The sequence below is a fragment of the Bubalus bubalis genome, chromosome 17 (genome assembly GCF_019923935.1).
Source record: "Bubalus bubalis isolate 160015118507 breed Murrah chromosome 17, NDDB_SH_1, whole genome shotgun sequence".
NCBI classification, from domain to species: Eukaryota; Metazoa; Chordata; class Mammalia; order Artiodactyla; family Bovidae; genus Bubalus; species Bubalus bubalis.
In genome coordinates this window covers 3,981,758-3,992,522 of record NC_059173.1, presented here as the reverse complement: position 1 = coordinate 3,992,522, position 10,765 = coordinate 3,981,758, and the positions used below count along the sequence as shown (strand labels likewise).

Sequence of the window (10,765 nt, the reverse complement as noted above, 5' to 3'; positions counted from 1 at the left end):
CTGTGGATAACAGGGTGTAACATGCACACACACGTGCTGTCCCCTCACTCCACAGGCACACGTGCCCTGGGGCCTGGGACAGCCCTGCACAAGTACTGGGTCTAACTCAGAGCCATGTGAACTGACCAACCCTCCCAGCAGTCCCCACAGGCACCCAGCCACCTCTCTGTCCCCCACGGCCTCCCCCGCCTGGCTCCCTCTCTGCAGGCTTAGTGGTGATGAACGTCTGGGAAGGAGCCAGGATTGGGGCTCCACTGCTGGGGGGCAAGGTCAGGGGCCAGGTCTCAGCCACAGAGCAGGGGAGACTGCCCAAGACCTATCCCCAGCTCCTGCCAGCCGGCCCTGCCACATGACCTTGGTCAACGCCCTTCTTCCTCGGACTCAGTTTCCCCACTCTGGAGCCTCTCCTGGCACCAACACGGTGTGATTCTCTTCGAGGACTCAGGGGCCGCGGGGCCAGACCTCCGCTGACTGCCAGGTATCTGGTCCTCGACTCCCTGCTGTCTGTTCGAGGCGGGTGGGGGCCAGCCAAGGGGCTGGAAGGAAGGGCCCCACCCCCACCCCACCCCACCCCATCTTAATTTAATCCGGGTGGCTGCGGACTTGGTTTGTATGGGGGTGGGGGTGGGCGAGTGAGCCTCTGTAGGGAGAAAGAGGAGCCCGGACCAAAGGGGAGAAGGAACCCCCGGCCGGCTCGGGCGGCCACGCAGGGGCCGGCGGCGGGAAGGGGCGGGCGGGGTGGGGGGAAGCGCGGAGGGGGCGGGCGAGCGGCGGGCGGGGGAGGCGGGGAGCGCAGCCAGCGCGACACGGAGCGAGCGAGCGAGCGAGCAGGGGAGGCGGCGAGAGCCGGAGCGGCGGGCCGGGCGGCCGCGCCGGCGAGCGGACGAGCGGGCGGCCAGCAGCGCGGAGCGCGGAGCGCGCGGGGCACCGAGGAGCGGGAGCGGCGGGCGCAGCGCGCAGCGGCCCGAGCGGCGAGGCCCGAGCGGCGCCGCCCCCGCGGCCCTTGCGGGGCCCCGGCCGGGAGCCCGACGAGGGAGGGGGCGGCATGGACCGGCGGCCCGGGGCGCGGGGGCGCTAGGCCCCCGGAGGGGCGCCCCCCGCCTCGCCGCCCTCCGCAGCCGCGCGCCGCGCCCGCTCCAGCCGCCCCCGGGGCCGCCGCCGGCCCATGAGCCCCGACCTCAAAGTTTGCGGCGGGCGGGCGGGCGCGGAGCCTTCAAGATGCCGTTCCACCCGGTGACGGCGGCGTTGATGTACCGGGGCATCTACACCGTCCCCAACCTGCTGTCGGAGCAGCGCCCTGTGGACATCCCCGAGGACGAGCTGGAAGGTGAGTGCCCCGCCGGGACCCCCGCCGGCCTCCTACCTGTGCGCCCAGGTGAAACACGGTCTTAAGGGCGCGGGGGCTGGGGGGCTGTCTGCAGGTGCCGCCTGCCAGGTGGACGCTCCAGCGAACAGCTGCGCGGGGAGGCCGGACCCGGTCGCACCCCTGGGCGCCGCGGTGGGGGGTCGCGAAGCGGAGGGCCGGCCCAGCCTCAGCCGCGTGGTCCCCCGCGCTGCGGAAACTTGCCGGGCCCCGCAGCGGGGTCACGGGGCCGCGCAGTCCGCGGTGACGGTGCGGCAACGTGGCGGGTTGGGTTGGGGGTCTGAGCTGCGCACCCGCCCCACCAGCGCCGGCCCCCGGAGCACCCGCATCCTGATCCCCTCGGCGGCGCCCGCCCGCGGCTCTGCACTCGCATTGACATTCCGCTCGTGTCGCTTTTAAAATCCAATCTGCTCGGGCAGCCAGAGAAGGGGAGCGGGCGCCTGCCCTGCTCCCGCCGGCTGCCGGGCTGCCCCCAGCCCCTGTTGCAGGGCCCATAGCCCTTTCCCCACAGACCTGAGGAGACCCCCCAGCCCCGAGCGCCGGGAAGGCGGCCGGGGAGGTGGTGGCGACAACAAGTGGCCAGACTGGGCAGCTTGGTCGCGATAACCAAGCCTGATAGGGAAAGGCAGAGGGGGACGCGACCTGATCTGTTTCCCAAGTGCCTCCACCTCTGGACATGAATGGGGACCTTGGGCAACGGGCTGGGCAGGATCAGAGCAGATGGTAGAGCCCCGGGTCCTCAGACTGAGGATTCTGGGCAGCAGTGAGACCCCTGGGGCCTGCAGCTCTTTCCCTACAGGACCGGGGTCAGGGGCTCAGGTTTCCCCTCCCCCCAGACCTCCTGGGGGCCCTTCGCAGTGGAGTGAGGGGCTGTGGGCTGATGGGGGTCTCGGCCCCGTGGGATCTGCTTATCTGCTGTTGGGGGAGGGCCTGCGATCACCCAGAGGCTGGGCCTCTCTTCAGGTACCTTAGGGCCAAGGGTCTCTGAGATCTGGGGCTCAACAGGGCCTTTGCGGGGTACAGCTGAGACACCAGTGTAGTCAGGGGCGACGGTGGGAGCACAAGCCACGGAGAGAGGTCCAGCCGCACCCCCAAGCCCTGGAGGGAGCAGATCTTGAGGGAGTCAGAGGGGATGGGGGGAAGATCAAGGGGAGAAGGCGCCCCCATGCCAAGCCCGCACTGCACCACTGTGAGCCACCTGCTTCTCACCACGTCCCCCCGAAAGCCGCCAGAGGTTGGGAGAGCCGTGGAAATGGGGTCTGGTGTCTGACGAGGGCAGGACAGATGGATGGGTACCGCTACTGGGTCTCTGGCCTTGAACTCCAAAGCCCAAGTCCATGCCCTGTCTGCGCCAAAGCCCAGGAACCAGAGTTTCATCCAGGGCCTGGGAAAACAAGGGGGTCCAGTGAGGGCCAAGAGGGTGGGGGTGGGGCATTGGCCGTCCCTGCCCTAACACTGTCTGCTCCTGCCCTGGGCACCCTAAACCTCTTACAGTCCCCCCCGCCACAGGCCCTCATCCATCCCTTCCTCCTGGCCAGTCGGGCAGGGGTACACTTTGTCTCCCCTGCACCCCAGGCAGCTTTCATCTCATTCTTTCCTCTTGCTCTCAGCATCCCACCATGCCTCTGGCAGCCTTGCTGGGGCCTCACTGGCTCCTCTTCCCCTGATTTCCCAGCCCTGGAGTAGAGACCCCAAGGAAGGGGAGAGGTGGGAGGAGACTGGGATGCAGGGGTGAGCAGGGCACAGGGCGGGCAGTGCAGGGGCAAGGAGCCCGCAGGCTCCCCTTGGACCGCATGGTGGACATGCTGGCAGGAGCCCAGGAGTGTTAGTCACCAGCTACACCAAACGCACTGCCTGCTTCTTGCCCGTCCCCTTCTCCCAGGCCCTGTGGAGCAGGGGCCCCTAGCACAGGGGACATCTGAAGGGCAGGGCTCTCCCTGGGGAGGGGAGGCAGATGATGCCTGTAGATGCTTGGCGGTCCCCGCCTGTCTGGGACAGCATGTGGGCAGCCAAGGATGAGAACAGGAAGTCCTCTGTGATCGACCCCCTTCTTGGCTGCAGGCACTCTGGAAGCCCTCCTCCGAGGAGACCAGGTCTCTGCAGGCCCCAGTGGTCCTTGGATGCCAAGGGCTGGGTGGGAAGGGTGACCATCCATGGCACAGAGTCCCCCTCTGCCCCGTCCACCTCCCCAGTGGCCTGTCAGTGCTCCTGTCCCACCCAGGCCTTCGGTTGGGGGACGCCTGTCAGTGGGCGAGCCACGTGTGCCGAGGACAGTGATCCCAGCAGCTTGGGATGAGACACTGCAGACAGTACATGCCTGCCTGCAGAGATCCAGGGGGCGGTTAGGACGAGGGAGGTAGGTGGAGAGCGCTGGCTTAAGGTGGAGGGCTTCCTAGCCAAGCAAGGGGGGGTTTGAATCTCTGCTCCTCGATTTATGGAGTGACCTCGAGCAACCACTTGCTTTTTGCCTCGGTTTCTCCATCTGTAAAAAGGGGTTGGCCTTGCCCCTCCCCAGGGCCGCAAGTGACAGAGGACGTGATGGAAGTGCTCAGCACAGGGCTCAGTGGGGGCTTGGAGACCAGGGCAGCAGTGGGGGGGTTAAGGAGCAGGGAGAGGGAATCGGGGAAGGCCCATGAGGAAGCAACACGCGGTATGTGGGGGACTGGGCCAGAAAGGCAGGCTCGGGGAAGGGGTGGGTGGAAAGGGCCTTGAAGGTCTGCGGAGGCACTTGGAGACCCCTGGATGGGTAGACTTGGCTGGGCAGAGCTGGCCTGGGTCCCTGGCCCTCCTCAAGCGGAGGACAGAATCCCCCAGATTCTCCCTGAGATGCACACTGCACGGCCCCCCACCTGCCGGGCCTGTGGCTGACCCCAGTGGCATTGACAGACTTGAGCAGCTGAGGGTGGGAGCTGGGAAACGGCAGGCCCTCACCCAGCCCTCCCTCAGAGAGAGGAGGAGGCAGACAGATGGACAGGCGGACAGACAAGCAGACAGGCAGGCAGACAGCCACCAGGGCAAGGGTCTGGGCTTGGCACTTGACCTGCTCAGACAGACAGTAGAGTCTGCACTGCGTGGCCAAACGGGGCATTCTGGGTACAGAGGGGTCCCCTTTCCTGCCCCTCTTTCCCGCAAGCCCAGCAGCCATCTCCGTTCAGGCCAGAAACTCAGGGAGGCCAAAATGCTGGGGCGCAGGGCCAATGCCGCGGAGAGGAGCCGTCACCGCAGAGGACACATTCTGCCCCCTGAAAGTGACCTCCAGCCCACACACCCCTTCTCTGGACTCCGGCTCCCATCGGGCTGGCTGGGGACTCAGGCCCAGACGCAGCTCCCCAGGCCAGGGGAGGGATTGAGGGCAGAGGCTGGAGGCAGCAGGAAGGGACCCGTGTCGGCCTGGAAACTCAGAGGCCCTGCCAGCCCTTGCCCGGGCCAGGCGTCCCCATGCCAAGATGGAGCGCGGCAGTCTTCCCCCGGCCTCCTGGTCGGGAACAGAGCGAGGCTTTCGGGGAAACACGCCCAGCTGCGCTGTGTCGATGGCAGCAGCAGCAACAGGCAAGCTGTGATGCCCACCCTGCTCCGGGGGCCCCCAGCAGAGTCCAGGTCTCTGGGATGGGGCAAGAGTCACGCTCTCAGCTCACAGACGAGTCTGTGGAGGTTCAGAGAGGAAGGTGTTGTGTCCAGGTCTCTTGGCGGCTGAGCAGCAAGGCCAGACTCCAAGCCCTGGGCCTCTAGGTCCTAGTACCAGCAAACAGGAAGGCTGGCCTGGTGTCCGAAGCTCCCTGAGACCTCTCTTCTCCTTCCTGCTCTGCCGGAACATCTGGGATGTTCTGATTTATAGCATCCTGCTCTGAGCCAGGCCCGGCCCAGCCGAGTTCTCACATGGTTGATTTTCTTATTTGTTCATTTCTGTAGCCCCACTGTACAGGTGAGCAAACACCCACCCGAGGGCACCTGGCCAGGACGTGGGAGAGCTGGGATCTGACCCAAGTCTGCGTGACTTGGTGCTGATTCTCTGGCTGAGAAGGTGATCCCTGAACTTGGCCTCGGAGAATCAGCAGGGGCCGGGTCGTGGCTCTGAGCAAGGCCGAGGACACAGAGCAAGACTGAGTGTGAGGCGGGCGTGCCAGGGAGGAGTGGCTAAGGGGACACGTGGAAGGGGAGGTGGCAGTGTTTGGATTGATCCAGTGGTCTTGGGAGGTTCATCCTGCCTGAGAAAGGGACGCCTCTGGGACTGTCGCCTGCCTACATACCCCAGGATTCACCTGCCCTCCACTGCCCCTGTGTGTGTATCTTCTCAGGACTTTTAGGAGGTCAGGGGCTCTGACGGAAGCAGCCCTGTACTCTCAGGGGACACACCTAGCCCCTGTCGGGGTGGGAGAGACAGCCTGGCCTCCAGCTCATTGCAGGGGAGGGAGCCAGCACCCACTGTACCACCACTGTGCTGAGGCTGCAGTTTTGCCATCCCACCCTGGGATCTCCCAGCTGAGGACCCAGAAAGATGGGGTCCCTTCCTTGGGTTCCCGCTTCCCTCAAACCAGCCCCTGACCTGGGCGTCTGAGGATGGTTCATCTGACGGTGATCCCCCTCTTCTGTGGTGGCCCCTGAGGTGAGGGGGTCCTTAGGGGCTGCACGAGAGGACAAGCAGCACCCCAGCCGCCCCCCGCCTCTGGCTAACACTTGCCCTTACTAAGATCATTTGTAAACTAAGAGTTAGTGGGTTCTGAGAGGTGGCCCCACACCACATGGACCATGAACTTCTGTTCAGCTCCTCTGTGTGCTCCAGATGTAGGAGGGGGGGTCCCTGAATCAGTCATTCATTTAACCATTTATTAGCAAATGGCTTGGTTTGGATGACTGCACCGTTCCGGTCACGGGACACAGCAGTGAACAAGACCCACCCGTCCCTGCTCTCATGGCATCTCATAGTTCACAATCCAGAGTGGTCAGGAAGGAATCCTCGGGGGAAGGGGTCTGTGGGAGCCAGAGGAGGGCCAGAGTCAGCTGCGGGGGAGCGGGCAGGAAGGGAGGTGATGCCGTCCATCCTTGCTGGGAACCAGGGATGTATCCGAGTTTGCCATGGAGAAGGGAAGAGCGTTGCAGGCAAAAGGAGCCTCCCGTTCAGAGGCCTGCAGGGGGAGCAGCCCTGGCACCCACCTGGACTGAAAGGGCCCCTGGGGCTGGAGTTCAGGACACGTAAGGTGGGCAGAGCCTGTGGCTAGGTCAGGAGGCCAACAGAGCCAGCGAAAACCTATGTGTGTGTGTGTGTGTGTGTGTGTGTGTGTGTGTGTGTGTGTGTGGTCAGGAGGCCAATAGAGCCAGCCAAAAACCTGTGTGTGTTTGTGTGTGTGTGTTTGTGTGTATGTGTGTGTGTAGGGTCAGGCACACAATGCCTGGCTGCAATGCCAGTGTCTTCCTCTCTTACCCAGGACTCCCAGGGGACTGGAACCCCCGCAGCAGCTCTGGAACTGCTGGTCCTCTGCTAACACTCTTCTGGAGGTGGGGGGCTCGTGACATTCTCGATGGCCCAGGGAAGCTCTAGATGGGCATTGGCCTGGAGTTCCCAGAGTCCAGGGTTTACAGGAGCCCTTGGCCTGGCCCAGCTCTCCGTTCCAAGCTGCTCCTCTGGCCAAGCGGCCACTGGTTAGGAGACTGGTTTCTCAGGCCCTACCTGGGATTGGGGAGGGGGGTGGCAGTCCAGAGTCAGAGGGTCTGGGGGCCTAGGCAGCTCAGGTGAGGCCTGTGGACACTGTCCTGGCCTGCGTGGCAACTGGAACCTTCAGGCCTTGGGTGTGGATGCCAGGTGGGATGAACCTGATGAAGTTTGGGGCTTTGGCCGCAGTCGCCTTGCTGTGTGGCTTGGGACACATGGCCACCCTCTCTGGGCTCTAGTGGGTCCAGCAGAATCAGGGACTGACCCCAAGGTGCAGGATCCCACGGTCAGTCTCAGGGGCTCACAGACCCCCACACTGGCCACCTAGCCTCCTAGACCTCACTTTCCAGGTATGCAGTACGCCTCTCCTTCCAAATATACTTGCACGCGTGAGCTCCCCTCCCCCTGCAAACTGAACAGGGGGACCCCCGGGAACCTGAGCCAAGGGGGTGAGAGTGGACTGAGAGACCCTCCCCACAACGGGAGGTGCTCTGTAGGACCCTTCTGGGGCTGAGTAACAATGGCGGGACAGCAAGCCCAGCGACAGAGGTGGAAGGCTGAACGGGGAGAGTTGAGAACCCTTCAACCCTCAACCGTGGATATCTTTGGTAAAACCTCACACCACGACTGCCCATTTTACTGTGGGTAAGACTGGGGCTGGTCCAAGGTCACTCGAGTTTCTGGTTCTCAGGCTTCCAGCCCCGTGCCTTGCTCTCCACCCCTGAGTCACCCAGGTTCCTCAGGCCTGTCTCCCTCTCCATACGATGTCGTGGTCGGGGGGAGTGACCCCCACACCTCAGCTGGCCTGGGCCTGCGGAGGCGCCTCCATCCATCCTGTCTTCCCCCAAATGTCGGGCTCCTGGAGGCAGTCTGTGCCCAGCTGTTAGCCCGGAGCTGCGGCTGCCTCTCGCGGCCGCCATTAACGAGTGCTGGCCGGTGTTAACGAGCTGAGCCTGGGGAGGAAGTGTGATGGGGATGGGTGGGGGAGGATGGGAGGAGCGGAGGTGGGGGGGGCGAGGATGGGAGGAGCGGGGGTGGGCGGGAAGCCTTCGGCCGCTCACGGAGGGCCGGCTCCCCGCCCGTCTTCCCCTGCACAGCGGGCTCCGTGGTGCCGGCCACACGGGGTCGTTGTGAGCACGCCTGGAGAGGCTTGGGGGCCTGGCACGCCGAGCCCAAGACCCCAGGGCAGTCTCATCACTGCCGCCAGCCGGCTCCACTGCTGCGAGCTTGGCCTGCCCCGAGCTCCAGGGAGGCAGCGCTGTAGTGGACTCTTGGGCCACCCGCTGGCTGTCTCTGACCAGACCTTCGGGGTCCCCAGAGGGTGGCGAGGGTCAGGGGTGGGGGGCACAGTCTCTATCCTGAGCGCAGGTGGTGGGGTCTGGGATTCCGGGGGCCTGAGGAAGGGGCTGTTGGGGACAGGGGTGAGGTCCTGACCGGCTCTGCCCCTCCCCCAGAGATCCGAGAGGCTTTCAAAGTCTTCGACCGTGATGGCAATGGCTTCATCTCCAAGCAGGAGCTGGGCACAGCCATGCGCTCCCTGGGCTACATGCCCAACGAGGTGGAGCTGGAGGTCATCATCCAGAGGCTGGACATGGACGGTGAGCCGCGCCCCTGCCTGTTCCCTCACCCCTCACCTGAGGCGGGGCTGGGGAGCCGAGTCTGGACCCTGAGCCCCCAGGGGTCTGGTCACTCGCACCACTCTGGGTCGGCCCCAAGCCCATGGCAGTTTGCAGCCGGGTCTGGCCCCACTTCTCAGCTGGACAACTGAGGTCAGACAGAGTGTGACAGCCCCAGCTATACCCGAGAAGTTGGAGACTCTGTACCTCTGTATTCCAAGAATTTTTCTTTTTTGGGCCGTGCTGTAGCTTGTGGGATCTCAGTTCCCCAGCCGGGGGTTTAACCCGTCTCCCCTGCAGCGGAAGCAAGGAGTCCTAACCACTGGGAAGTCCCCAAGAAAATTTTAAAGTACAGAAAAGTAAGAATGTATCTACTAAATGGGCTTCCCTGGTGGCTCAGTGGTAAAGAATCCCCCTACAAGGCAGGAGATGGGGATTCGATCCCTGGGTTGGGAAGATCCCCTGGAGAAGGGAATAGTAACCCACTCTGGTATTCTTGCCTGGGAAATCCCAGAGGAGCCTGGTGGGCTACAGTCCATGGGACTGCAAAGAGCGGGATACGACTGAGCGAGTAAACAATATATTAATACAAAATATTCCAGTTTCCATCACCAAAAAAAAAATCATTAGTTGTATTTGCCATCTGGCTTTCAATGAAGAAAAAACTCATAAGCACCAGGAAGGCCCAGTCCTCTCCTCCCAGTCTTCTCCGGCCCCTCCCACATCCCCTCTCCACACGGACAGCAGTGCCCACCTGGGTGGGTGGTCCCCCATCCTGAGCTTCATTTTTTGTGTGTGGTGGGGAGGATGTTTGGCCCTACACCTGCTCCGGGCAGCAGGGTTTGGGGTGAAACGTGTCTCCCACGGGCGAGGCCACTCAGGGCCCGCCTGCTGCACCAACCCCACACACACACCTGTCAGGTGGGGCCTCTGCACACTCGGGGGCTTCAGCGTCAGCCCAGAGCCTGGCACGTGAGGCTCCGAGGAGGGGACTTCCTGGGTCCCCTATTGGCCCGCGGCGCCCAGGTGCAGCCTCCCAGCTGACTGGAACTGTGCCCGCTCCAGGTGACGGCCAAGTGGACTTTGAGGAGTTTGTGACCCTCCTGGGACCCAAGCTTTCCACTTCAGGGATCCCAGAGAAGTTCCATGGCACTGACTTTGACACCGTCTTCTGGAAGGTATGTCCTGGCTGACTGGAGGGCTGTACTGGGGCCATTGAAGGGTCGGGCCCACACTTCAAAATGGGGGCGATGACGCCTCCAGGCTTCTGTCTGCTGGGCCAAGGGCTTCCCTGGGGAGGCCACTGTTGGTCGAGGACTCAAGGAGAGGGGTGAGTGGTTCCCAGCCCTCCGGGACCTAGAGGCTCGTTGCTGGTTTGTGTGGCCGCAGGGGCCGGGTGGGGACGGTTGGTGGTGGTGGCCGTGGCCAGAGCACCGTGTCTCCCCCCACCACCCAAGTGCGACATGCAGAAGCTGACCGTGGACGAGCTAAAGCGGCTGCTCTATGACACCTTCTGTGAGCACCTGTCCATGAAGGACATCGAGAACATCATCATGACAGAGGAGGAGAGCCACCTGGGCACGGCGGAGGAGTGCCCTGTGGACGTGGAGAGTGAGTGAACCCCCCAGGACCCCACGGGCGGGGTTAGGGGAGGAACCCCGGGTTGGGGGGAGCACTGGGGGGCCTCATCTGCTCCAGACCCCGCGTTTCCACGCGCCCGGTACGGGAGTGCAGGCGGCCCCTGAGTCCCTCGCTTGGCTGTCCCTTCTGTCTCTCTGCTGCTCCCCGGTGGCGGCGGCCGCAGCCTGCTCCAACCAGCAGATCCGCCAGACGTGCGTGAGGAAGAGCCTCATCTGCGCCTTCGCCATCGCCTTCATCATTAGCGTCATGCTCATCGCGGCCAACCAGGTGCTGCGCAGCGGCATGAAGTAGGCGCCTGGTGCGCAGGGCCGGGGGCCACTCCGCACCGACCGCCCCACAGCCCTCCCCCTCCGCTGCCCCCTGGGCCACCGCGTGTACTACAGGCCCTTGCATGGAGCCGTGGCCCCGGCCGTGGAGGGCCCGGCCCCGCCTGCACCCTGCGTGCCCCACCCTGGCCTGTTGTACCATAGCACCAACTCTTCCCGCTGTCCGGGGCGG

At 64.1% G+C, this 10,765-nt stretch overlaps 1 protein-coding gene across 1 annotated transcript; it reads left to right on the top strand.

Moving 5' to 3' along the window:
* The first annotated feature begins 1,111 nt into the window (after positions 1-1,111).
* CABP7 (calcium binding protein 7) lies at positions 1,112-10,688 on the top strand. The gene is made up of 5 exons (XM_006069851.4): positions 1,112-1,327; positions 8,465-8,608; positions 9,692-9,804; positions 10,084-10,237; positions 10,431-10,688. The coding sequence occupies exons 1-5, from the start codon at positions 1,219-1,221 to the stop codon at positions 10,556-10,558; spliced, it is 648 nt and encodes a 215-aa protein (XP_006069913.1). The 5' UTR covers positions 1,112-1,218; the 3' UTR covers positions 10,559-10,688.
* The last annotated feature ends 77 nt before the right edge of the window (positions 10,689-10,765 follow it).